The sequence below is a fragment of the Guillardia theta genome (assembly GCF_000315625.1).
Source record: "Guillardia theta CCMP2712 unplaced genomic scaffold GUITHscaffold_37, whole genome shotgun sequence".
In the NCBI taxonomy this organism is placed as follows: Eukaryota; class Cryptophyceae; order Pyrenomonadales; family Geminigeraceae; genus Guillardia; species Guillardia theta.
In genome coordinates, this window is record NW_005434637.1 from 259,571 (window position 1) to 285,953 (window position 26,383).

General features: G+C 51.2%; 8 protein-coding genes across 8 annotated transcripts; 4 read left to right on the plus strand and 4 right to left on the minus strand.

Annotated features, from left to right (window-relative positions):
* Window positions 1-4,967: 4,967 nt before the first annotated feature.
* GUITHDRAFT_109054 (hypothetical protein) lies at window positions 4,968-7,529 on the minus strand (the record flags this gene model as incomplete). Its single annotated transcript, XM_005831933.1, has 12 exons — window positions 4,968-4,974; window positions 5,025-5,110; window positions 5,294-5,369; window positions 5,427-5,497; window positions 5,556-5,606; window positions 5,652-6,082; window positions 6,136-6,769; window positions 6,818-6,871; window positions 6,924-6,938; window positions 6,999-7,181; window positions 7,229-7,290; window positions 7,463-7,529. 12 exons carry the CDS (start codon window positions 7,527-7,529, stop codon window positions 4,968-4,970), a joined length of 1,737 nt encoding a protein of 578 aa, XP_005831990.1.
* A 931-nt stretch (window positions 7,530-8,460) lies between these two features.
* On the plus strand, window positions 8,461-8,948 carry GUITHDRAFT_109055 (hypothetical protein; the record flags this gene model as incomplete). The annotated part of the gene is made up of 2 exons (XM_005831934.1): window positions 8,461-8,747; window positions 8,792-8,948. 2 exons carry the CDS (start codon window positions 8,461-8,463, stop codon window positions 8,946-8,948), a joined length of 444 nt encoding a protein of 147 aa, XP_005831991.1.
* A 627-nt stretch (window positions 8,949-9,575) lies between these two features.
* On the plus strand, window positions 9,576-10,046 carry GUITHDRAFT_139289 (hypothetical protein; the record flags this gene model as incomplete). Its single annotated transcript, XM_005831935.1, has 1 exon — window positions 9,576-10,046. The coding sequence occupies one exon, from the start codon at window positions 9,576-9,578 to the stop codon at window positions 10,044-10,046; it is 471 nt and encodes a 156-aa protein (XP_005831992.1).
* Window positions 10,047-10,446: 400 nt separating this feature from the next.
* GUITHDRAFT_139290 (hypothetical protein) lies at window positions 10,447-14,558 on the minus strand (the record flags this gene model as incomplete). Its single annotated transcript, XM_005831936.1, has 9 exons — window positions 10,447-10,683; window positions 10,731-10,928; window positions 10,978-11,153; window positions 11,297-11,451; window positions 11,716-11,786; window positions 11,951-12,004; window positions 12,053-12,094; window positions 12,211-12,304; window positions 12,406-14,558. 9 exons carry the CDS (start codon window positions 14,556-14,558, stop codon window positions 10,447-10,449), a joined length of 3,180 nt encoding a protein of 1,059 aa, XP_005831993.1.
* An 806-nt stretch (window positions 14,559-15,364) lies between these two features.
* Window positions 15,365-16,533, plus strand: GUITHDRAFT_109058 (hypothetical protein; the record flags this gene model as incomplete). Its single annotated transcript, XM_005831937.1, has 8 exons — window positions 15,365-15,415; window positions 15,462-15,583; window positions 15,705-15,797; window positions 15,994-16,041; window positions 16,092-16,165; window positions 16,214-16,263; window positions 16,308-16,370; window positions 16,414-16,533. The coding sequence occupies 8 exons, from the start codon at window positions 15,365-15,367 to the stop codon at window positions 16,531-16,533; spliced, it is 621 nt and encodes a 206-aa protein (XP_005831994.1).
* Window positions 16,534-16,574: 41 nt separating this feature from the next.
* Window positions 16,575-21,670, minus strand: GUITHDRAFT_163401 (hypothetical protein; the record flags this gene model as incomplete). The annotated part of the gene is made up of 2 exons (XM_005831938.1): window positions 16,575-17,143; window positions 17,188-21,670. The coding sequence occupies 2 exons, from the start codon at window positions 21,668-21,670 to the stop codon at window positions 16,620-16,622; spliced, it is 5,007 nt and encodes a 1,668-aa protein (XP_005831995.1). The 3' UTR covers window positions 16,575-16,619.
* A 928-nt stretch (window positions 21,671-22,598) lies between these two features.
* Window positions 22,599-23,362, plus strand: GUITHDRAFT_163402 (hypothetical protein). The gene is made up of 5 exons (XM_005831939.1): window positions 22,599-22,614; window positions 22,669-22,865; window positions 22,915-23,031; window positions 23,078-23,165; window positions 23,214-23,362. Exons 2-5 carry the CDS (start codon window positions 22,698-22,700, stop codon window positions 23,237-23,239), a joined length of 399 nt encoding a protein of 132 aa, XP_005831996.1. The 5' UTR covers window positions 22,599-22,614; window positions 22,669-22,697; the 3' UTR covers window positions 23,240-23,362.
* Window positions 23,363-23,411: 49 nt separating this feature from the next.
* On the minus strand, window positions 23,412-26,068 carry GUITHDRAFT_109061 (hypothetical protein; the record flags this gene model as incomplete). Its single annotated transcript, XM_005831940.1, has 7 exons — window positions 23,412-24,887; window positions 24,939-25,035; window positions 25,082-25,187; window positions 25,233-25,293; window positions 25,357-25,409; window positions 25,472-25,779; window positions 25,839-26,068. 7 exons carry the CDS (start codon window positions 26,066-26,068, stop codon window positions 23,412-23,414), a joined length of 2,331 nt encoding a protein of 776 aa, XP_005831997.1.
* Window positions 26,069-26,383: the final 315 nt, after the last annotated feature.

The following is a 26,383-nucleotide window of genomic DNA, read 5'->3' on the forward strand; positions in this document are numbered from 1 at the left end:
GCAGAAGAAGAGTGGGCGACCTGAAGATAGCAACTCGAGTCTCGAAGCTTGTAATTAGAAGCTTCTGGTACTCCTGCAAGCTTGCGATGCTGTTGGAGCTCATGTCCGAGTGCAGGACGAAGTTCAAGGGCCCGTTGGGGTCGCAGAGCCCTGGGTTGAACTCGATGTATCTGTTGATGATGTCCTTATGCCACAAGATCACGCTCATGAAGTCGAGCGGGCAGAAGGTTTGGAGGAGGCGCTTTGTGAGGCAGGGCATGCCTGTTGTGTCGAAGGAGGAGGAGGAAATGTTCGCGATCCGACAGCAGTCGATCAGGTAGGGAGCTCGGAGAAAATGTTTCGATCTGATCATCCTGCGGTTGCCTGTCAACATGTCAGCGACTACGAGGTTGTCAAAGTCCATCGCACCGGGCTCGTCGATCAGCGACTCTTCTGTTCGCAGCAGTTTGTTCAAGGCAACCAAGTAGGAAGACCTGTAGACGCAACCAACATGAGGCAGACCTCCAAGTTGTAACGCTACTGACAAGGTGTTGAGGAATTCGCTTCTCTGAGAGTCAGACAGCTGACAAGACAGCTTGTTCATCCTCCACGATCGCATCATTTGCATCTGCGTCAGGTGATGGTACAAGATACTCTCGTCGAAAGCCTCGTGAATTCTCCCAGTCGCTTCCAGACTGGCGAGCGACGCTACCATCTTCATGTACTTCAGACCCGCGTCGAGCAGCGACTGTGCCCCTTCAGCCTCGCACACTCGTTAACATGTTTTTACCTGCGACATGCGCTGGATCGCGCTAGAGAGCATGCTTGTGTTCTTCTCGCACTGCATGCAGAGGGTGCGCAAGACGCATCGCTGGCAGGCGCGTCAAGGAGTCGTCGGATTCTCAGCTCATCACTCACAATCTCCTCTTGCCTGCAGCCGTAGTTGTCGAGGTCCACCAGCTGCTCCAGGAGGCATGTGATGGTTCCAGGAGCAAAGTCTCTCAGGTTGCAGTGGAAGGTGAAGGAGGAGGAGGAGGAGGAGGAGGACTGTTCAGCGCAAGCGTTCTCGTCGTTGTCATCCTTGCACTCCTTGCTCGATCCTGACGACCTTCGCATGACCTCAGAGTACGTGTGCTTGCTGTCATCCAAGAGCCGGGGGTAGCACTTTGACAAGATCTTGTGTATCATCTTCAGCACCTGCGGCAAACCTGTCACCAACTGTCGGCATAGCAGAGGTGTTTCCTTTGCGCAGATCTCGTGATGTCCCTCGGTCATGAAGACCCGCTGAGCTGCTAGCATTCTTCGGATGAAGTCATCGATCGCGTTCACTTCATGTGCGAATCTCGTGTAGAAAGGTTTCAGCTGTACTTCATCAGACGTGAGCGTCTTCAGTATCAGCAGGATCTTGCTGTGATGGCCTGCTGTCTCGGTCTTGGGCATGAAGACAGTTGTGATTTCGTTCTCAAGGATTAACATCAGGTTGCTGCCTCCCTCCGACGTGCGGCACAAGAAAGACAGGAGCTGCTGGGCATGTTCCTTCACGTCTGATCGTAGCTTGTAGTTGGTCGTGATGTTGACAAGCGTCTCCACTGCTCCGAGATGGACAAGTTTCGACCTCATGCTGATGGCTGGGACGATGGTAGAGGAGCTCTTGTGATTCATGATGACCTTTCTCGCCTCTTCTACTCCTACCTCGATGCAATCTGCACTTTTGGAGTTCATCAGAAGTATTATCGGTAGCCCATCGCACTCTATCTTCGCTGCCCCTGCGTGACTTGTGAGTCTTGCCTATCACTCCTCCTCCTCCTTCTCCTTCTCCTTCTCCTTCTCCTTCTCCTTCTCCTTCTCCTTCTCCTCCTCCTCCTCCTCCTCCTCCTCCTCCTCCTCCTCCTCCTTCCTCACCTGGCGCTCTCGCCTGCACCATCTTGCTCAACGACTTGCAGAGCCTCTCGTACTCATCACTTCCGGGAAGATGTTTGGTCATCTCGTCCATGATCTTCACGCAGACCGTCACGCTTGTCAAGAGTCAGTCAGTCAGTCACCTCAAGGGCAGTCGGCGAAGTCGCTCCTTCCTGCCTCCGCCGCTCCAGCGCCGCCGACATGCCCAGGTCGTCGATCGTCAGCCCAGCCGACGAGTCAATACGAAATCGAACAAGAGTCAACTTGACCGCTTTCGAAAGCATGGAGGGTGACAGATCGGTCCAGGGCGAGGGCACGATATCAGTGAGCCCTCGTCGACATCCGTGCCGTCGAACGGGGGCTGTCAGTCGGGACAGAGTTTGACTAGGCGGCACCAACGGCGTTTCATTCATCTCGCAACAACAGGGAGGAGTAGGACGAAAGGTCGCTGACGGCGTTTCATTCATCTCGCAACAACAGGGAGGAGTAGGACGAAAGGTCCTTTCTTTGCTATGACTACAGGGAGACTCGCTCACGCGTGAATTCTATCGAAGGGAATCGGTACCTCGTGCATGCCATGTCCTGCATCCAACAAGTCACAACTCCTCCTCCTCCTGCTCCTGCTCCTGCTCCTGCTCCTGCTCCTGCTCCTGCTCCTCCTGCTCCTGCTCCTGCTCCTGCTCCTCCTGCTCCTCTTTTCACTCTTCCTCTCCTCCTCTCCTCTCCTGCTCCTGCTCCTCTCCCTCCTCCATGGAGAACGACCTGAAGTTTCCATGTCGTCGTGATCGTTCACACGCGGTGCAGGCAAGCCAGAGATCGGGAGGCGGGCGTGCGAGTTCAACCCGCTTCCGTTGGGCAGCCCCCCCTCTTCAGCCGTCACGTTCTACCAGCCACGTCATCATCCGACAGCGCAAGGACCTTCGCTCACCTGACCCGACAGCTTCTGCTTGCACCAATCCTTCCACCCCAACCCCAGGGTCGAGTCCAGCTCGTCCTCGTTGTCCTTCAGGTTCTCGACCACCTGAGAAGGGTCAGCCTCGAAGACGAGAGACGAGCAGTCGTCACCGAAGAGCAGTAGGTAGTCCAGTCCATGCCGTCTTCATCCCAGGTCGAAGGAGGAGGAGGAGGAGGAGGAGGCTGGAGACGTTTCCATGCTTCGCTTCCGTGAATGTTCTCACAGAAGTTTCTTCCCGGAGTGAACTCGCACTCATCTTGATACCAAAGTTGACATGCTGCGTCATGCTCTGACACTTTCTGTATGGACGGGCATCTGTTGTATCGATGAAACCTGAAGAGGAAAGGTGTGGGTGGCACTTCAGACGAGAGGAGAAAGTTTTGCACCCTTGTGTTAGTCTCTCAACGTCATCCTCGCATGCATCGCACATGCACTTGATGAAGCTGCTTCAAAGATCAACATGTCGAACGGGTCAAGAGCGTCCCCGGGACCACTCACTCGTGCATCGGCTCACAGTAATTTGATTGGGCGTCATAGCTCTGTCTGAAGAATGTCTTGCACTGATAGTGCACCGTCACATCACGATCTCCCGCCCGACTGATGCTTACCTCGCGCTCTTTGTCGCGCTTGAACTCAGTCTTGCACGTGCCATCGTACGTCATCCATTCCTTGACATCGTTATGTCAAAACTCCACACGATTACCATGTACAACGCATACCGTCTTGTCATTCAGCATGGACTGGGCGATTCCGTACCGAGATTGACCCAGTGCAGGTGACAGGATCGCAGGGCACCTGGGACATGTCAGGTTACCGTCTCATCGACTAAAACTTTTCATGTACCAATGTGAATTCAATTCATGAGTGCAGATAGTCGAAAAGAGTCCATGGCATCCATGACCAGGAGGAAAATTTTGGTTGCCAACCTTACAAGGGCAAATGAATGTGAGTAGAAGTTTCACACAGATGCTAAAGATCGAACCAAAGAAACAAGGTGACAGTGAGAGTCTTTTCTCATCTGTTCAATCACAAGTTTTGCTTTGCTGTCTTGTGTCCAGTATCTGAAATCAAGCAAGAATGAGCTGACGACCGCTCAGTTGCAAACGGTTCCTGTTGTCCCAGTACTTGAGAAGGGTCGGATCGCAGGCCCGGCATGCACACTGAATCTCATATCAACATGGAAACATTCAAACAGCACAATGCATTCCAACCTGAAAGGGAACTTTGGCGTTGGAACAAAAGTAATGAGCAGATTCTTCATGGTCAGCTCTCAAGAGCGCCTCGGCTTGTGCTTTAGGGATATTTTGCTCACTTGCCTGCAGGATGTTCAGGTTCAAATGAAGCAACAGGATCTCTTTACAAGGAAATCAGCGTAGCAGTCATAGATCTCTGTGATGTTGCAGGCAGGAGGAGGCAGCTCGTTGGATTCACCATACGGCGGCTCGTCGCCTCCACTAGCAGCTTCATCCCCCGCAAGGATCGATCGCTGCAGGTGAATCTTTCTTTGCCGGCTCTCCGCCTCCCCGTCTATGCTCCTGTGAAGCTGCACCAAATTTCTCATGTTCCTCTCCTTGGATCTCAGGCTTCGCATGAATTTTGCGGCTCTGGCAGCGTCGTCCACATGATCCTGCTCGCTATACCTGTGACGCAGAGGTCTGACAAGAAGCTCGTCCGCATCCGAAACGAAACTGAGGACGGCAATCATTGCTAGAACTCCTGCTGTGCACATGAGGAGGACAGGGAAGAGCCATGTCCCCTTCAAGGAAGCAATCATCTCTTAGATGATCGCAGAACCTGGAGAAGGAAGCCTGAAAACATTCGATTCAGCCTCAGTTACAGAGAGCAAGTGATGGATGATGAATGAAATATCTTTGATATTGAACAAGGTGGGAGATCCTGTTCATAATTGCTGACGATACTTGTCATTTGCTTTCGTCTATCTTGAACTTGCATTTCCTGCTTTTTCTCCTCATTTCATTTACAGCTGTAGATGCTCTTTCATTCATGAACATAGGACCTTACAGCGACGATTCACCTCAATCTGTTCTCCTCAATTCTGTTAACCTCATTTTTCTTCTCCCCTTCCCCTCCCTCCTCCCCCCAACTGCACCAATTCCTTGACCATCGCCAAGAGTCATTCGCTTTAAAAAAAAGTCATGTCAAAACCTCGTCCCCTCTTCCCCACTCACACCCAATCGACCTGGGGGGCCGGGGGGCCTGGTCCACTGCGGCCTCAGGCCAGAGTCCAGGCCAGAGTCCAGGCTGCCCACTGGGCTTCTGCGACGTGCCCGAGGCTGGCCTTCCAGCGAGCAGGAGGCTAACTGAGAATCGGTAGAGTGCTTCAGGCAGCAGACAGCACTGATCGTGTTCAAGGTGTTTATTGGGCGTAACGTCGAGAGAATGACCCCGCCGCTCACTGGCTGACTCGAGAGGCTCGCACAGTTCTTATATCATACTTACACTAGAAGGACGTGAGATCGAGATGTCTGCGTTGATTACTGGCATGATTTTAGTTCTTGTAATGACCTTTGAGTAGCTGCATGTTCAAGCAATCAGGAAACAGCGATCAGAGTCAAATGCCAGTCGAAAATACCTCGGTCCATCCCTTCCTTGCATCTTCAAGTTGCATTCACTGCCAACCTCTCCTCGGAGCAACAAGCTCGCCTGGTCCCATATCAGTACGCACTTCAAGTCAGTCACACACGATACGCACAAGGGTGACCGTAAGGTCTTTTGCCGCTCGCCCGTTGATTTCAAGCACCACATCACCAACCTGTTGCCATTGAGAATAGATCAAGTTCTTTCTCATTCGTTTTACCTTGATTCGTCCATCAGCTTCTGCAGCAGAACCAGAAATGATGTCAAGAACGTAGATCTCATCATCATCCTTATCTAGCACCAGCCCCACTGTGCCCACGTTTTGGCCTGGTGATCGATCTTGGCTGTCATCAGCAGACCTGTCGACAATCTTCTGAGAAGCCTGGGAATTGAGAAATCTGTTCTCTTGAGTGAGTCGCGAGCATTCTGCCTCCAGACGTATGATGGATTGCTCGAGCTGACTGATTCTGGAGTCACGATCGAGAACCGTCTTCTGCCAGGACTCAATCTTCTCATTCCACATTCGAGAAGAAAAAGCAGCCATGTCTGTTTGACTCAGTCTCGATCTTGCCTCAGCAAGTTCCTTTTCGCATGCTTTGTGCTTGTTCTTCCATTCCTCAATTAGCCTTTCTGCTTGCTTGACCCCGTCAGCTGTAAAACAGACGCATCAATCTTGTGAAAGAAGGTCTCAACGGAACGATCACCTAGTTTCTGATTTTCTACCAAAATATCGTCGCTGTTTACATACTTCTTTTGCCACTCAGTGACGTGCTTCGTAAGTGTTCCGTTACTCTGAGTCAACAGCTCAATGCGAGCCTCGAGATCGCGCTGCACGACTTCGAAGTTCGAATATTGAAGCTTGTACTCGGAGAACTCTGAGTTCAAGGAGTGGTACTTGTTCTGCCATTCGGTTGCGTTGGATACAATATCACGTAGCCTCTCCGCAGTATCGATCGAATCTTGCTCAGCCTTCCTACGAGCCTTAGCCTCGCTCTCTGCCCTAACTTCGACTATTTCTTTCAACTTCTTGGCACTACTGAGTTCAGATTGGAGCGCAAGAATTACGCGATCCTTCTCTGCAACCTGTTGCTCCATGTCTCGGACCGAGTTCTGAAGCTGAATCGCGTTTTGCTCCATCTGCAGTATGGTTTTCTCAGCTTTCTGAACCTTCTCTTCTGCAGCATGCATGGACAAGTCTGTCATATTTCGCATTTGTTCAATTTTGCGCTCCGCCTTCTCAAGATCATCTTGAAGTCCCTCCGCGATTGCATAGATGGTCCTTTCATCGATCAGCTCGTATTGGCCGATGAGATTTTCTCGTATCCTGAAGGAGGAGCCCTGCTTTCAACCCTCATCCTCTGCCAGCATCGCCTGCCAACACCGTACCTCGTTTATTTCTGACACGTACAAGTTGTTGGAGCCGTAGATGATGTCTTCCACCTGCTAAATGTCACAACGAGCATTGAACAACTCCCTGAAGATAGCACCAGACCGCCATCCCAGCAAACTGAGCAAGCAGAAACGTCAAACATAACCGTACATCAGACGAAAGAAGCGGACCTTGGACCGTTGTGTCATTCACTGCTGTGACTGTGCCGATACCATGCTGTCTTAAATGAGGAGCCATGGTAACTCGCATGCCTTCCATTGGCGGAATGTCCTTTCCGACCTTTCCAGCTATCAACAGGGCAAAACAGGTGACAACAAAGTCTTTTACGCATTTCGAAGGAATGAAAGTCTGCCCGGAACTCTGCTAGCATGGTGAAAACCAATGGAAAGGTGTGAAACAATGAGTACCACTACACCAACAGTCCCCATCGGCCCTGACTGCATGATATCATTTCCCATCATGGCTTTCACTGTACATTGAAGCAGAAGTTAGCTAGCCATTGTTGCACAACTAAATCATGTTGATTGATGACTCTACACGGCTATTGGTCATCATGTAAATTTGGGAAAATCGCTATTTCAAGGACGCCCTTTGAACACTATCAATTTTCTCATCTGTTGGGATCCCTATCCTGAATTTACGTTTATCGTGGTCTTCGAACAGAACATACTTGCCCTTGCACGGCATGTTATTTCGAAACTCAGCCATTCTGCGGGGGCCTTCTGATATTTCTTCTCTAAGAAGTCTGTTGTCTCTCTTATTTGAATCCTCTGTGCAATTTTCGTCTTCTCCTCCCCTTGTATCTCTACATGTGACTCTGAAGATGAGCACAACTCTAATGCACCCTCCTCTCAACAGAGCTTCCTTGTGGTTGCCTGTTTCGTCTCCCTTTCTCCCCTCACATCTTCTCCTTGTTTCCCATCAACTCGCCCTCCACCACCACCACCTCCTCCTCCTCCTCCTCCTCCTGCGCATTCCGCACCTGTCATCGCCATTCGGACTCGGATCTTCAAAGAGTACCCCCACCCCACCCTATTTCATCCTATTGAAAGCCTACGCAAGGCCACCCACCCCTTGTACCTGTCCGTTTCCTACTGCTCATCCGATGTTTCTAAGACCTGGGTCTTACCTGAGACTACGGGAGTTGTCATAGAGAGGTGGATATACACTGGTCCTAGTTAGAGTAGTCCTACCGCGATCGTCCCTGCATGCAGGGCAAGGCCACGATGAAAGAGGAAGGGAGGAGCAGGAGGAGGACGGGGAGGATAAGGAGGATGGAGAGAGTTGTAGGAGACAATTTTGATCCGGAAAGAGCAACAAGTCAGGCGAGATGGAAGGAGATGTCAAGGAAAGGGCAAGTAAAGTTTGAGGCAAGACAAGACCATAGCAGACTGGGGGCCGACGTTTGTGATGGCGTTGACAGCAGAGAGTTCGGGGAGAGAAGTTGAGGATCAGAAGTGAACTAGAAGCAATCTTGTGATCAGAAAGGTTGAGGGATACAGGGACAAGGCGGGATAACAGCTTGCATTGGGGATTTCTGCGATTGTTGCAGGACTATTGACTCTGTTGCAGCAGGCAGGCAGGCGGGATGGATGAGGCTCATGAACTTGCCGCGAACCTAGAAGAACAGATTTTGTTGATGAATCGTGCAGCAAAGGAGGAGATCAACGCATTGACGATGGTCGCTCAGGACTATGTTGAAAACGAACACTTGTGTGACACAATCGTGCGATCGATCGAAACTTGTGTTGAAAAAGCAGTCAATGACAAGAAATTGATTCCTTTGTACGTTATGGACTCAATTCTTAAGAACGTCGGAGGAGTGTACAACAAGCTTATCTTGTTGAACCTGAATCAGACTCTATGCAACGCCTTTCAGCAATCGGACAACACCGTGAAGCAAAAGATGATCAAGCTACTGAACACGTAAACAGATGATGGATCGATGCCGCCTGCTGATCTCTTCCTAGGTGGTCCGATCAGAATATTTTTTCCAAGAGTGTTGTCGACAAGATTCGCCAAGGCATGATGAGCATTCTACAAACCCCTTCGATGCCTTCATGGAGGGACAAAAATAACCTGCAGCAACCAATGATGGTGCCGAATGGGTCGATGCACATGGTATAGAATCATAAATGACTTTCATGCTTGTGTGGTGTTAACCATGGTGACTCCAGCCGATGGGACGTAACTCCTTGCAGATGGAACCGTCGTCTTCGTCAACGGGCAACATGGTATGCATGTTGCGAAGTAGTTGCATCAGCTCACGTCTTCTTGCTTCAGTTCTTGTATTCCGGCTCTGGTCATCCGTCAAAGACTGCATCTTTTGTGAATGATAATCCTCCCTATCTAAGCACTCGTGAACCATTCACTAGCTTTGGGCATCCTCAACTTAACTTGGGTCCTGTTCATGGTCAGTTTGGCCATAACGGATCGATGAACGTATTGCATGCAAACTTACTTCAAACCCGGTCCACCTCATGTTCTCTTGAGTATGCACAGACGATACAGAATCCTGCCAGCTCTCAGCACTACGACGTGGGGGATATGTGCATTGCCAGCCATCCGCCATGCGCTTTGCTACAAAGTTCGCCGCCTATAAGACACAAACGAAAGCTGTCTGCGAAGGATTTATCCAGGTATAAACCATTCCATTCTTTGTTTATCGAATGTATTTTGGCTTGTGAGACGGTTTGCATTTGGATGTGCAACCTCCTCTGCCCTTTTCTGCCTCCTTTAATGATTGAATGTAGCATGGATGTCACGCATGTGATAAGCTCTCTGTATGAAGAAAAACCTTTCACGTCAAAGATTGATGGGCGGAGATTCAAGAACAAAGAGGATCTAGATCGTCATCTTGACATGTTATTTGAGAGAAACCGTGCTAAGAAGGAGCGCTTTGGGAATCAAGAGCGGTTGTGGTTTCGGAACATTAGTGAGTGGTGTAGGGCAGAGGACATCTCCTCTTCGCGCACTCCCTTGAGAGACTTCAACAAGAGCAAGGACGGCATAGAGAAAGCAGCGGAGCCGATAAAATTGAATGTCGTGCAAGCAGACGATCTTGATGGGCTAGCCAAGTGTGCAGCTTGCAACGAGGTGCTCAAGAAGGAGTGGAGGGCCGACGAAGATAGGTGGGTACTGCATGGCGTCTACCGTATGAATGGGAACGGCGAGTTTGATGATCATGGGACCATTTTCGTCCATCAAGGCTGCTTCCAGGGATAACCACAACGCTGTTCGCTTCCTTCGCCCTCTTTCCTCCTCCCGCTCCCTCGCTCCCCTTCTCCTGATCCCGACGAGCCTTCCTGGGATTTCTGCCTGAGACGTTCTCTTCTTCCTCAGGAAGAAAAGTCACCAGTTCTCTTCCTCCTAGGAGCTCTCCATTGTTCTTCCAGTAGCCCCTGCTGTCTCTTCCTTCCCCCACACCTTTCCCCTCGTCTCATTGATTCATCGCAATCGAAATCGGCGAGCGCATGCTTTGTTGCAGTCCCGGATGGTTGCGAGGCGGTTTCATGCGGACAAAGTGAGTCTCTTGCAATGTGAGATAGAGCAGGGAGACGTCCAGGAACATGATGGTGCTGGAGACACAGGAGGGGGAGCAGGAGGAATTTTGCCAGTCTTGTTATCAGAACTTTAGTGGAATGAAACGGGTTGGACGACCGGAACTTGCGGACAGTAGGATATGACTCCTCGTCTTGACTGCCTTCCCTCCCTCTCCTCTGCCTCCTACTTCCCCTACTCCTCCTTGTTCCTCGTTCTCTCCCTCCGCCTTCCCTGATGCAATCGCCCAAGTCTCCAAAGCCATCCGCATCCCTCGCTCCCATGCTCGACTCTGCCCTTCCAAAATCTTTTCCCGGTGCACCTGCTGAACATTTCATGGAGTAGCACAAAGACTAAGAATCGTGTCACCTCCCTCCTCTCTCCTCGCGTGCAGGAGCAAGCCAGTCTGCGGTACTCCTCCTCCCCTCGAGCCATCCCTGCGACCCCCTGCGAGCCGCCGAAGGCGACGAGGAAGGAGGCGCTGATGCGAGACATGAGCGACTCCTCAGGAGCAGACAGGAAGCAGAGGCCATGCTCGAGCACAAGCTTACTTGCCACTGGATCTCTCTGTACATCGAAGTCACGAGGAGGAGGAGGAAGCAAGGGCATTGAGGACCAGGAGGATGTCGCTCCCTCCAAGAAGCTCCAGCACCGCGCTCGATGTCACCGCATGCTCCGTGAGGTTGCTGGAATGCCAGAGGACAAGCTCTCCTTGTCCCCGGGAGGAGAAGGCAGACTCAACCGGCTGCTTGCCCTGCCTGCCCGTCAACGAGGAAGCAGCTGAAAAGCATGCTTGTCCACCAGAGTGTCGGGGAGGACGAGATCAGCGCAAGATCGCAAGATGCTGCTCCACTGCTGCAGGGTCCTTGTCTGGATGGACGAGAGACTTCCGAGGAAGAGAAGCTTGCGCCGAGATGGAGCCTGGGGTCACAAACCTGAGTGAGGGAAGCAGAGGCGGCAAGTTGCTACTTGTGGAGTAGGAGGGGGAGAGGCGTCTCGAGTTTGTTCGATGTGAGGAGGCAGCGGAGGAGCCTTGAACAGGATCAACTTCTCTGTGAAACTCGCTGCAAACTCTGGTGGAGTTGCCACCCTGCGCTCGCGTTCAGGGTAGACGGGAATGAACAGGAAGAAGAGCAGGCGAAAGGGAAGACAAGTGAGAAGGGAAGACAAGTGAAATGGCAGATGAGATGAAGGGCAGGAGCAATCGTTATTTGAAGGGAGCTGGGCAGAACCAAAAACTGAGCCATGGCAGGAGAGCAGGATGTGCAGAAGGAGGAGGAGGAGGAGGAGGAGGAGGAGGAGGATGGAAGTAGGAGGACAGGAGGAGGAGATTGCAAGGAAAGCGTAACGTCACCAGTCACTGGCTAGCATGGGTAACGATGAGCTTCTTGCTGTTGCCGGCCACCTCGACCCCCATCCTCGGACCTGTTGAAGCTGAGGTTACTGGAGGAGAAGGAGGAGATCAAGGAGGGGGGAGGGAGGAGGAGGAAGAGGAGGAGGAAGAGGAGGAGGAAGAGGAGGAGGAGGATGAAGGAGGAGGAGGAGGTGAAGGTGGAGGAGGTGGAGGAGGAGGAGGAAGAGGGACTGACTTGCAACATGGCGGGCTGGTGGGAGAGAACTTGGTCATGGATGCTCGAGACGACCTGATTGGAGGGTGAGGAGGATGACGAAGAGAGAATGTAAGATCTCACGGCGTCGAAGTCCACGAGGACATGGAGCGAGTGGGAGTTGACCTGTGAGATGAACGAGAGAGGAGGAGGAGGATTTGGAGGAGGAGGATGAGAATGAGGAGGAGCAGGGAGGAGGAGAATGTAAGAGAAGCTCGTGGGTGATTCGAGCAGGAACTTACTTGCTCCCCTATGGACGAAGGTGTCGAACCGTGCGGGAAGAATTTGAAGCAGCACCTCCTGAATCCCTGGGGAAGGAGGCTGGACATGTAGTTGCTGATAGACATCAGGAAGAAGGAGAAGGAAACAGTTATTACATCGATCGTTGGGATTCTTGAATCTCGAAGACGACAATAGAAGTTCTTTCGGAATCATACCCCAGCAAGAGGGATATCACTTGAGAAGGGACAGCATGCCATGCTGAAGCGATGTACCCAACTCTCATGTTGATCACAGGAAGTTTGAGGGCGACCTGAGAAAACCTGTGAGGAGATGGAAGGAGCAAGAAGCAGGAAGCAACCGAAGGCAGGGGAGAGGAGACGACAAGTTTGTTGTGCGCGTCAATGATGTCGTTCAGTAGAGGATGAGGAACGAATCGAAGGCTCTGTAGAGGATGGATGGTGGTTCTGCCGATGGCAGTGAGCTGCTGGGCTATGCAGGCCATCGCCTTCTTCTCATTCTCCTCCCTCTCCTCGAACAGCAGAGCGTTGTGCATAACCTCGACGAGGTTGTACCTTGCTTCACAATGACCTTCCTGTCGCCCCAGCAGATGTCTGTAGTTGCTTGCGCTCTCCACTAACTTTCCTTGCAGGTTCAGGCACTTGCTCAGCAAGAACCTGGCGACGTCGTGATTGCCGTTCAGCTCGACAGCCTTCCTGTAGTGCTCGCAGGCCGTTCGTCCACCCTCCTCCTCTCCCTCCTCCTCCATCATCATCCCTAGCTTCACGTGCATCTCTGCGTTGTCCTGATCCAGCTGCAGGCCCAGCTCGAACTCTCTTATCGCTCCTGTCACGTTCCTCCTGTCAGCCCACAGAGCTGCGCCGAGAGCAAAATGGGCGGAAGCGGAGGGATGGCGGAGGAGGAGGAGGCGGTAGGAGCGCTCTGCAGCTGAAAACTTTCCCTCCTTCATCTGCACGTACGCCAGCTCGTCGAGGTCCTCCAGATTTCCTCTCACCTCACACGCTCTCTCTGCCATTTGCTGCGCCAGCTCCAACTTGCCGTCCTTGCTGGCCGAGCGAGAGAGGAGGAGGAGGACGGAGGCAGCGAAGTTCTGCATCTTGTCAATGGCGGTGGCTGTCAAGGTAGGGGAGGCAGATTCAGCAGCGACTATTGCCATCATTGCGTGCAGGTCTCCGAGCTCAATGCTTGCCAGCTTGCAAGCTTGCTTCACATGCTTCCACCTCCTCCGCTCGCGTCCTTCTCGTCCTGCATGACTTGCAAGCATGAAGTATGGGAACGAGCGGCGAGGAAAGAGGAGATGCATGCTCTGGCATGCAAGCAGTTGCGTCTGTGCAGCTTCTCCCATCAGACTCGCCAGTTCGTTGTAGAACTTGTGAGCTTGTAAACACTGCGACCCCTCACAATGAGTATAATCATGACTCTGCGCATCCAGGAACATCTCAACATTGAGATGAAGTCTCCCTTGTTGATGGTCAGGAGGCTGATAGCTCAGCAACATGTACCAGGTCGCTCCCTCTGTTCCATTCAGCGCTATCCTATCCGTCAGTTCAATCACTCCTGCTCCTTTATGGAAGTCGATCGTGCCCACATGAGCGCTGGAGTTGTGTTCAGCAATCGGACAACCTTGCCGGAATCCAATCTTGTTCACCCTCACAGCACGAAGGTTCTTGCTATGCTTCACAGGGACTTCGTCCTGCATCTCCGAAATGCTCACATGCAAGTTCAGGGCAGGAGCATGAGTGAAACTGCTCGATGGAACTGCAAACAGGACAGAAGACTGCTGAACAAACATGACGTCGCTTCCTCCTATGCCATGTGCTGCAGACTTGGTCAGAACGATCTTCATGAATGTTCTCGAGACAACTTCCGGCACATGATCTTGGTGCACCTTCAGGTACCATACCCGTGACTGCGCATGACACACTGAGGTATGCAGGACCAGCTCGCTGCTGGCATGTGCGAGGACAGAAGGGTTTCCTCCTTCGATCTCCGAGGCATTCGTCCTCAGCCATACTGTCCTTTGACTCTTCAAGGGCTTGCAATGCTTCTCAGCACAGCCTGTGAACGAGATGAAAGCTTGCAGGAAATGAAAATCCTGCAGGTGCTCGAAGAGGTGTGCCATGCTACCCCTTACGACATGCTCCTCCTCGTCGTAGAGGGAGGAGACCGGGAGCTGAACATGTACATCTCCTTGATCAACTACTTCAATCTCAGCTATCCTGGAATCTCCATGTTTCTTCCAGGCTTCTTTGGGCAGATTCTTCCAAATGTCGTTTGCTCCAAGAACACAGTGATGGATAACAATCAATGACGTGATGCAACGAAGCTCGAATGTCCCGAAGGTGGGCATAACTGACTGCGCTGATAGAGATGGACTAACTTATGTACATTCAAGCTTCAACGAGTGGGCAAGAAGCTCATCTCGCTTCATCTCCCGTTCACTTCTCGTTGTCGTGCTCTCTCCACCTTTCTTCTTGCCTGCAGCATTCTCCTTACCTGCTCCCCTCCCGTCTCCTCCCCTCTCCTTTCCTCCCCTCCCCTCCTCTCTCCTCCCCTCCTCTCCTCTCCTCTCCTCTCCTCTCCTCTCCCCTCTCCTTTCCTCTCCTCTGGCCTCTTCTCATCTCCTCCTCACGCCTCTCCGCTCTCCGCTCCCCTCTCTCCTCCATTCATCCATATTTTCGCCATCATCGGTTTTCTCCCACTTGCGTCTCCCCCTTCAGATCAGTATTTTACACGCCGAACCCGCCTCAAGGTTTTCACGGACTGCCTCGATTCAGCCATGGCGCGAATGCGAACAATGCTGTTTGTGTTGTTGTTGGTTGGGGAACAATGGCAGAAGGAAGTAGAGGGAATGGGAGGTATATTTACCTCCTCCTTTTCTATCTCCACTCAATCTCCTCTCCCTCCTCTCTTCTTCTCTTCCCTCCTCTCCCTCCTCTTCTCCAGTCTTTCCATCAGTCCTCTTGCATCCTTTCGTCGTCATATCCTCCTTTCACCTCCTCCGCTGCAGCAGATGCATCACCATGTTCTTTCTTCATTATCGTCTCGTTCATTCACTCACAATCATCATTCTGCTCGCTTCCTGGTCTTATTCCTTCGCCTCATCGTCTTGACTTAGCCATTTGAGCTCCAGTTTCTTTCCGATTTGACCATGGCATGTGCCATGAAACGCTGATGGTGACTGAGAAGGGGAAGAAACTAACCAAGGTGCTGCGATACATACATGTGGCTTCTGTTTGACGCGTAATGTCAGCTGGTGGGCGAAGACTATCAGAGCGCATTGCTCAGCCCAGTCATTCCTCCCGACAGCAGGAAAGGGGAGCAGGAGCAGGAGCAGGAGCAGGGGCAGGAGCAGGAGCAGGAGCAGGAGCAGGAGTAGGAGCAGGGGCAGGGGCAGGGGCAGGGGCAATGGGCAGGGGCAGGAGCAGGATCAGGAGCAGGAGCAGGAGCAGGAGCAGGAGCAGGAGGAGACTTTCCTGGAATGATCGTCTCACAGGTCGTACGTCGAGTTCCATGTGCTGAAGAACCCGATGCCTCAATGCTTCATTGGGTTCGGTGTGTGCAAGGGAAATCACGAGTACAAGGAAGGGTGAGATGGAATGTACTGCCCTTCTGATTGGGGTTGTATCCTTCGTCTTGAAACTCGCTCATATATGCTGCACTGTCCCATGGCTGTCATAGAAGTATCGTATACTGCTGCACAAGTTCCACTATCCGATGTCATCTTGACTTGACCGCTTCATTGCTCTCCCGCTCTTGTTTGACACACATCTCTCCCTTGTTAGGAGATCTGCCATGGCGGCTGAAGATGCCTGGATGTTGTCAAGTCACAGGTACGATGAGCTGGGAAGACAAAGAGAGGAAGCTTACAGCTTGTTGGAAGTGGAAAAGCTTATAGCAACGGGGGAATGAGCAAGCAGTTTCTGCCTGGGATAGGAACGAAGCCCTACTGCCCAGGTCAAGACAGTCTGAGAGTACTGGCTGACTCAGCTGACGGATGGATAGGAGAAGAGCACTTGGCTAAAGACAGCGTGAGGGTGAACGTAGGCGATAGGGTTAGACCCAACTCGTATAGTCTACATGCCTGAACGTTCATCAGCTTGGGCTGCTGGCGGACATGCAGAAACATTCGCTCTACGTCTACGTCAACGGCGTCTGCCAGGTGAAAGCACAACAGCTCCCCTGCGTTGCTGAGTCGTTTGAAGGGAGAGATGTTCTCTGGGATACCTGACGGAGTGAGGTTCGTGGTGGACCTTGGGGACGAGGAACAGGAGGTAGAGATCCTTCCAACAGACATGCCGGGAGAAGAACTGTCGGAAGGGTAGAGCGAGGGCTCTTGTGATGTGACATAGAGGGAGATAGGAGGCAACATTTACAACATTTCATTCTTAAGGTTAAATATTCAACAGATCTAAGGCTTCTTGCGCACAAGACAAGCGACCGCAACCCACAACGAGGTGACTCGTCGAGGAAAGACTCTCACGTGGACTGCGATGGCGAACTGAGTGTCTTTCTCGTTGGCCTCTGCGGGTCCCACACGGTGGATGTTGGAGCTCTCGATCTCGTGGATGATTGGCTCGATGTCCGTGTAAGGACGGTTGATGTAGAACCCGATCACCTCGTTCTGCTGCATGAAGCCCGACAGCTCAGCCTGCAGGTCCTCCTCAGTGAACGTCCCCTCGTAATTCGCCGCAATCTCCATCCGCTTCAGCACCCCCGAGAGCTTCTTGCTCAAGTTCGCAGCCTCGATCATCATCCTCCCGTCGTTGGCCCTCAGGGTCTCCAAGTGCCCGCGGATGTACTGCTCCACTTCCTTTCGAACTTCGTCTGCGTACGCGTCGTGTTTCTGCAAGGGTTTCCAGTCGATGCTTTCCTGGACGGTGTCCGCATGGAAGTTTTGGATAGGAAACTTGTCGTTGAACAGCGGCCTCCAAGCTGCAAACAAGTCAGAGGAGAAGAGATCAGACGAGCGATTTTACCTTTCGTGTCGGTCAGGTCGAATGAAGTGTAGCGAATGTCTCTGGTCTGTTGTATGTTGCCCCAGATGTTGTGCTGGTCCACCACGAAGTGAATCTCCTTGAGAGTACAGTAAGGGTCCTTGGAGTGATAGACGGATCCTTTCGACGCATTCCACAGGTAAATCTTCTCGCTGTCGTTCGGATCGGAGCCTATTGTCATGACATAGATCGTCTCGCCTTCGGGGATCCCATTCCCGAATACCAGGTAGGCGCTTGCCTCCAACTTTGGGTTGTGTTTGAAAACATGTAAGAAGAAATTACACAGGAGCGAAGCGTGCTCCTCCCAGTCACCCGCCATGATGTCGATGAACTCGGATGAGGTACACCAGACATTCAACGAGTCGATGTCGATGTCGTCGCCATGGTCTTCGAGGTGGAAGTCCTCAAGGAACGGAATCAGTGAGACGAACCTGAGCAGCTGCAGCATCTGCTCATGTACACCCAGCGATTTCTTCACAAGGTCGGGCGGCGGCTCCTGTATGCACAAGAAGCGGGTGCCCAGCACCCAATCACGTTGCAAGCTGCGCCACAGCGCCTCGAAGTTCCGATCGCGGTTGTATCCCTTGCACTCTAAGATCCAGTTCTTCACCCGCTGGTCCAACTTGGGCTGAGAAGGAAGCCTTCCTTCCACCTCCCGGTCGAGCGAGCCAGGGATGGACAAGGGCGGATCCAAGGCGATGCAAACCTGCAGGCTAGACTTTCGATTCTCCTTTTCTTTGTTCTGGCCCTGAGATTCTCCTGCAGCCTCCTCTCCTTCCAGCCTCCCAGCCTTCAAGTTGCGGCGCTCCGCTCGAGTGTAGCCTATGATGTGCGGTGGTGCATCCAGCTCGAAGGTGCCATCAACCCGACCCTTTGCCGAGGCAATGTAGAGGGTGTTGAAAGGAAAGCTGATTGAGCCCAACCATCGTTTCTCCACCTTGCGGAGTTTCCCGTATTCCTTCTCTGACTCGTAGACCTTGGTGTCGAAAACTGTCAAGTACAGCTTGTCTTCGACTTTCATTAGGTTGCTGGGACTCCAGTTATTGCTCGGCGGCTCGAACTTCAACTTTAACTTAGCGTTCCATGCTGGATTATTCCCTTTGAAGACTGTAGTGGTCTCCACTTGCTTACCAAATCTTGCCTCGACGACACATTCCAGCGGAGGAGCGATACTCTTCGAATCATTCGTATGCCTGATTGGAAGATTCTGGGCCCGCTGCACTGAAATACTAATGTAGCATTGTGACGGCGTTGCGATAGTGGCTGGCAGCTGTCCAACCTGCGGTCTCAATGCGCTCCTCTTACGCAACAAGTTTGTGATGCCGGCAAGAATGTCTGGAACTCCAAAGTGTGGCAGTCTCGGCTGATGTACCACATCCTCATGCCTGTAAACTCTTCGCAGTCTTTGTCCTTGTCGGGCCTTTGCCTTGGACACCTGCTCTTGTACTTTCTCCTTGAATCTCATGATACGCTGAACCTTCTTTCGCTCTGACATCTTTTGGTCTGAATCTTCTGTTTGAGGAAACTCCAGGACATAGATCTTGTCGATAATGTCATCATCTGGAATATCACTCTCGAGCAGTGGAATACTAACAGCTGATAATTGATTCTGCCTGGTCATCAGCAGCTTGTGTCGAACATTTGCTGGGCGTTTGATGAACTGTTCACCCACCCATCGATGAGAATGTACGCTATGCTCTTGCAGTCGAAGGTCAGGTAGCATGTTGTCGCCGACGTAGGTACTGTTAATCCAGCCATCAAATCTCACAGTGTGATTCGATTCCGTTTCCTTGCTTGCACTCAACAACTCTAACAAATTTCTGTTTCTGGGATCATTCGGATCCAATTCATTTGCTTCGACAAGCCGCTTCAACTTATTTACAGAAATCAACCCCTTTGCTTTCTTGGTCACATCACTCCTAGACCGTCTATTCAATCTGTTTGTTTCAAGAAGATTGTCTGACTCAATGTCTATCTTGACAGAATCTTCATCTGCATTGGAATCGAACTTTGAGACCCTGATGAAAACTTCTCCTGCATTGTAATGAAGTCCTGAGGGTCTGACAACGCGAGGCTCATTGATCTTCGTGGTCTGAGGCTCAATTTCAACACACCACGGTCTCTCTGACGGCACGGTAGCTTGAAACGTCAATGACAAGGAATTAGCATCATCAAAATCTTCTGCAACTGGAAGAAAGACTGAAGCAAATTCGGAAACATTAGAAAATGTCCTTACACGTTCTAGGAATCCAGAATCCTCCAAAACGTGTATTGTCACCTCTGGCCTTTTGCTTGACATCAGTAGTCTTATTGTCTCAATAGTTGCTGTCTTCAGTGTGAAGTCATTTGCAACTTTAAATTCTATATCACGAATATTCCCTTCATCGTCCTTCAACCAATTTCCGTTGACTGATAGTCTCACGATTATTTTGAGGTCCTTTAGTTTCTTCCTTCTCATAGCCTCTGATTTACCACTCGAAGTTTGTGGCAAAGCATCAGTCTCAGTCTTTGCTGCTGTGTAAGTCAGAACAGGAAGGTAAATGGGGTCGCCAGGAGAGCGTTTGGTTCGCTCCTGTCGATCACGAATCGCCTTCTTGGCCGCCTCTACGTCAAATTTTTCCGTACCCTTGTCTTCTTTTGCACGCAAAGTTTCTAGCATATTCTTGTACGCAGATAATTCATCCCGCTCTAACTTCAATTGCGATTGCAACCTCAAAAGAAACTTCTTGTCTTGAGCATTCGACTTCATCGCTGGCAGTTGAACATTATCGTCGTCGTCGTCTTCATCGTCGAGATCTTCATCTTCATTGGGTCTCTCGGCCATCAAAAGCTGAGCCTCCTTTTCCTCGAATTCTTTGATCTTTTTCTCCATGGTCTTTACTTTGTTCTCAAGCGTTTTGCAATCCTTTTCGTGCTTCGTTCTTTGCAGTGCCTGTGTGTGCTCATGTTGCCTCCTCATTTCTGATAGCTCTGCCTCCAATTCCTCTTCTCTCTCTTCTTCGTCTTTTCGCTTGTCCATCAACTGCTTCTTGAACTTCAGCGAACATTTGGTGTTGGTAAAACCCTGTGCTTGGCGAGTTTTCTTGACTTCGTCCCAAATCTGAATCATACGACTTACTATTTTCAGGTCTTCAAGCTCCTCAGATGATTTCTGTATTCGAAGCCTACTGAGCTCCTCATGCAACCATGGCTCTTTCTGTACACTATCAAAAACATCCCCATCCGAATTGTTTTTGTCGACCGATTCTTTCACATCCTCCTTTCCTTTATCACGCCTACCTTTCCTCACTGAGAGTCCCTTGATGTTGTTGGCATCCAGTGCTTTCTCTTTCATAATTGTTTCCAACGCCGCCTTTGCAGACGAAATCTTTTGGGAATAGAAATCCACCCATTTCATTTCTGTCCTATACTGATATTTCCGCCATAGACTCTCAAGCTCAGCGACGAGATAGTCCTCTTTGGAGAACAGGTGATGATCCTTCAAGGTCAGGGATGAGAATTCTATCTCGAGAACAGTAGGATGCTCTCTGGATCCAAAAACGGCTTCCATGTTCTGAACAGGAACCACCATGTCATACTGCAAATACATCGCTGATGGATCATATCTCATTGTTGGTCTACAGCGACGGATCTCCAAGGGATCGAACGGTGTGACAAAAATTTCCTCACGGGGAGGAAAACGAATCGCAGACAATTTGTCATGATCATCTTTTTCTTGGCTATCATCGGCAGCCTTAACACCATCCTTTGCGGCCATGCTTTGCTGCATCCGAATTCTCCGCACAGCACGTTCAACATTTGCAGAAAGGATTTCTTTCTCGTGAGCTACATAGAGACCTTGCCTTCGCATGTCATTCCTGGCTTTTTCCAGAATGTTCTCGCCCCTCCCTGCAAGAGAGAAAAGAACCTCTTTTTCTTGTTGAATCCTCTTTGACACAGGAACCCATGGAATATGTTCAGGATGGCCAGCAAAAGCGGACGTGTAAGAGAAGGGAGTCTCCAGGCTTGATTCTCTGCTGTCAAATCGTGTACGCCTTCTCGAAGTTTTGCGGTGCAAGACTGAATCCTTGTTTTCATCTGCTTCCACACTTCTACCGTCATCGTTTTCTGCTTCATCTTCGGCTTTTGATATCTCGTCATCTTTCTTATCTTGCTCGGCTTTCGCTTCTTTCGCAAGCTTCAGCTGTTCCAGACGCTTACGACGTTCTTCTCTCGCACGCTTGCTTTCATCAGCAGATGCAGCAACACTGGGCTTACTCTGACTTTGATCTTCGTCAGAAGAATCGTCTCCAGCAAACCTGTTTCTGCCTCTGGTCTTTCTGGTGAATCCTACACCTGCCCCTGCCCCCTTTTCCTGCTCTATTTCAGTGTCAGCAGGTTTCGGTTTGGGGCTCGGGGTCTCAGCCTTAGTGTCGCTGTCATCGGAATCATTTTCCTGCTTCCGATTCACCCTTCTTCGCGGCATCTCACAATCTTTCAGATCAATCACGCAAACATCCTGGTACTGGTCAGATCAATGGTAGTGGAGTGATCATGCAATTGTATCAGTAGAATGTAGTTGTTTGCACTTGTCGCGAGCTTGAACTTATCGAAAATTGCCGTCTAACCAATTTTCACCCTTACGAATAAAACAAGAGGAGAAGGGTCAGGCTGCAAGGGATGCAGCCACAAGTCTCATGGGAAGAGCTCAAACGTGTCAAGATTTGTTGCAAGAGGGGAGGAGGAGGGAGAGGAGGAGGGAGATAGAAAGGAAGGGGATGACGCTGCTGCTTCCCACAATCGGGGGCGCCATGAAGGGCGACAAATTCCCGCGCAAAGGCGGTTGGAATAACCCCTGGAATTAACTATAGGAGGTAGGGGTGGTGATTTCAACAAGGGGTGGAGCATCGTCAGGTGGGTGAAAAAATCGTTTCACAGGGGTACTTTTGAACGGATAAAGTAGGGTAGTTGAAATGGTTGTGGTGGGAACCCGAAGGGTGGTCGCCAGTACAGAACTACTGTAGGGTGGTGCTGGAGCAGGGGGGGTGGGTAGTGAATTGGTATGAGGAGGGACGAGGTCATTATCCCGGCATGGCTCCTCCTGGGATGGCGCCGATGCGGCCTGGTAGGTCGAGAGTGATGCAGATGTCCCCATGACCCTCTCAATCCTCATCATACATGCTACTTTCAACTTTTCTGCTCTCCACGCTGCTTCCTTCTCACTTGCTAACTACCGCAAGCTCTGTTCTCCGCGAATTCTCCCCCACCAGTCGCTCTTATGCTGTTCTTGTCCCAACGGTCATCGTGATCGTGATGCCCCCTCTATCTGACATTATCGTTCTCATCGCTCCATGAATGCTCGCTTTCCTGCAGGCACAGTTCTTCCAGGTCATGTGCCGGGGAGGATTCCAATCCCTCCCAACGTAGCCGGTGATCTCGTCTTTGCTGCCCATCCCCTAGCATGAGCGAGCGCGTGATCGGCAGGCGCAGCGGTCGCACAAGTCGAGCCAGACATGATGACAGAGCTTGCTGAAGCTGAGAACAAAGTGATTGCGGTCATGAACACAGCCATCACCGTCATCAAGGCCATGAAAGCTAAGATGTCGGCAAAAGTTGGTGCACCGGTTGCGGACGATGCGGACATAGACAAGCTGACAAGAGAATATGTTGCCTCTGTTGAGGTATGGCAAGCTCAAAAATCTTCCCAGGAGATTTACTCTTGTCTGACAGAGGATTCAAGACATTCTGCAAGGAATGCTCATGGGTAGCCATGAGAGGCTGTCGTACAGGCCATACAATCGGACATCTTACGGTCATCTCCTCGACCTCTCGATCACAGCGGACGAGGTGAGCTGTGTTGTGGTGGCCTCTTGTCACTCTGATCGTAAGGTAGGTGGCGCATGTTCACAAGCAGCTCGCAGAACTCAAAGACCTGCTGGAGGCTTCAGCTTTGAAGCCTGATAGCAAGCCAGTGGAGGACGGTTCTGCCAGTTGCTCTCTCCCTTGCTCCACGCTCACATTTGTTGCAGTATCGGCTGTCGTCAATTTGGATTAGAGTGGTTCGATGTCTCGGAATGTGTTTTTGGCCTTCGTCATGATCATTCAAGGCACGTCTTTGTAGATATGAGATGCTTCATGTTGCACATGGAGCGATAATTACGAATTCATTTCGTTCTTGACGTTAAGAGGTGGAAGGAGAGATGGTACAATGAATAAAGTTGCAAACGTTACACAGAGCTGTTGATCTTGTTGTAGCCTTGCCTGACAGCCCGCCTTTGGTAAAGATGAAGACTGATCATTCCTAGCAGGATCATAAAGCAGAAGCTCAGGCTCCCTGCCATACCGGCTCCACTCCACACTCCTCGTTCCGAAGATGAGACCTGCATGCGCTCCATGGCTCTAAGTTTCGACCTGCTGGCTCGTGCTGCTGCTGGGGCCTGTAGAGATCCTTGCTTCTTCCCATAGATAACCAGATACGAGCGCATGCGGATCTCAGCCGGAAAGCCTTGGTCGACACAATCGTCACCGACGCATGCAGCAGGATCGTACTGGCTGTTGTTGAAGAGGCCGGAGTATGTGATGATAGCCTGGAGCCCTGGCTTCACTGACGACGTCACATCCACCACCCACGGGCTGACTGCACTGCCTGGACACCAACCAGCCCTTCCAAACTGCCAAGTGCCATACTGGTTGGGAGTGACGCCCTCTGAAACTTTCCTAGCACATCCCATCTCGCTCCCTGCCCCGTCCAGCGATGTCTCGTACACGTGCTCATCACTTGACGCGTACGTTTCACCGTCGATCTCCACTCCTTGTCGCAGGCTGAATCGATGCTGAGTGACGCAAAACTCAGCACAGTTCTCGTTGTCCTCTCCCCATCCATGACCAGTGATGACCGAGTGAATTTCTGCTCGGCTGGTCAGGTAAGGGATGTCAATGTTCATGGGTCGATGCCTTGAGTTGTACTCTTGATCAAAAATTCCTCCATGGAACAGAGGAATCGACAGGAGGGGCTGCTCATGGATCCCTGAAGACGAAAAGACAAAACGAACGTCTGCAAGGTACTTCTGCTGCGACCAGTAAGGCTGCTTCAGAAGGAAATAATGCCTCCCGCCACCCATTAGAAGGGGGAGAGTCGCTGTAGCATCGATCATCCACTTGCCGGGGCGGGAGTAGGGGGTCACGAACCTCCCCATCTCGAAATCACAGGACCCAACTGAGGTTGCCTTGCCCCACGAGGTCTGAGATAGAGTCTTTTCATTGGCCTTGCACAACAAGAGTTGGACCACGTAATCCCATTCCCCGCAGTCCTTGTCGGCGCCCCCTGGGCAATCTAGCGAAGCGTACACTTCAAGTTTGTCAAAATCCTTCATCGTTGCCTCATCCGGTAACTCGACAACACTGTAAAGCCCGCTGCCGCCACTGAAAAGAATTCCACTTTCCTTCTGTTTCGACTGCTCCAACACTGGAACTATGAGGGCATTCGGTTGAGACAGCTTTTGTTCCAGATTTCGCTCATACGCGTAATATTCCCCTTCAAGAGCAAGAAACGTGAGTGCAAAACTCTCCTCAGCTCCTCTTGGAGGAATCTGCCCAATTTCCCGCAGACGTGAAAAGTGATCCAATCCAACAAAGTGCTGAATCGCATTTTTCAGGGAGAAACGGTTTGTTACTGTGACTCTCTTCTTCAGCAAATTCAGAACCTGGAATTACGATTAGCCCGCAAACATCTCCAAAGATAGAAGGGAGACAACCTCCCCTCCGGCTTCATGGCTCATCATCACAGCTGGTATCTTCAATCCTGCGCTTTTACAGGGATCGGGCGAGCCGCATGAGAGCGAGACCATATCGCTGCGTGGTAAAGTGAGCAGGACGTCCTCTATCAGTCTTGCCTTACCCGTCCTCCGAATTCACGATTACCACGGCACTTGCACCATGATTTTGAGCCAGCCGAACCTTCTCGAAGAAGGCGCATTTTCCTCTCCTGACAACAGCGATCTTTCCTGCACTCAAGGTGTAAAGCTTCCAAATCCTCCATCTCTTCCCACCTTGGACACTTTCTTGCGGGTTGTCAGAGTCATCGCATGCCAGCCCTCCCCAGTTGGCAAACTGCATTTCCAGAAAAATATTCTGAGTCAGCTCCACCATTTTGTACCAGTCTGTAGATTAAACCTCTAGTGGATCTGTCTGCTCTTGCAGCAACTCTCGAATGCTAGGAAGCCAACCTGTGACAGTTCTCAGACCTTTCACAGAAAATGGTCGACAGGGATGAAATGAGACAGCTGACCTGTATCGCCCTTGGCCTCCACTTTCTTGGTATGCAATTTACCGTTCTCGGACCAAGAGATCTGCATCAAAGGTTCCTCCCCGCCCCACTCATTCACTGCCTGAAAGACGAGGTTGTCGTAATATTGCTTCTGGCAAATCTCTCTTTTGAGATGGCACCGCGGCTGGATCGCCTCCGTCATGAAGTGGAGTTGACCCTTCACTTCCTCGTACCCCGACGTTCTCTGCATCTGTTCCTGTATGGTCTGCAACTTGTCCATGCTGTCAGCTTGTGCACCGAAAACAAAATGTGTCTGCTGAGGAACAGCCCTGACAAGCACAACGATCAGACAACGATCCTGCCGGTCCATGAGCAAGTCTTCAATCACCTGAAGAATGAGCCGAACGAAGAAGCCTCAAGCAAATCATCCAGGTTTTGGTCGTCGGACACGATAAGGAAGATATAGGCCCTTTTCTCTCCCGGCTGGACCCGCAACATTCCATTCTTTGTCTTGATATCGAAGGGGGCACAATGACTGAGCGGGAGAGGAAGCTGGTGGTCCATGTTCGAGCTCGGAACCTCCGGGGATTCAGCTACCTCGTCCATACCGTCCAGCATGTGTGCACTTCTCCCTTTTCGAGCTGCCCGTCGCTCTAACCAGCGACTGGCCAACAGAGGACGAAGCTGCTCCCTCCTCCTCATTCTTGCTGCCATTGTCTCAGCATGAGAATAGCGAACTCGCTCCGCCGCTGCCTCTGCCGCCATGTTCACCAAGAGGAAGAAGAGAAGCTGCATGCAGAGCTGCATGGCGGAGCAGATGGCGAACAAAAATGGATCTCAAGGATACTGGGCGAGCACGAAGGGTCAGGGAAAAGGGAAGACTGCGCGGGGATGTGGGGGGGAGGAAACAGAAATAAACGAGTTGAGTAAAAC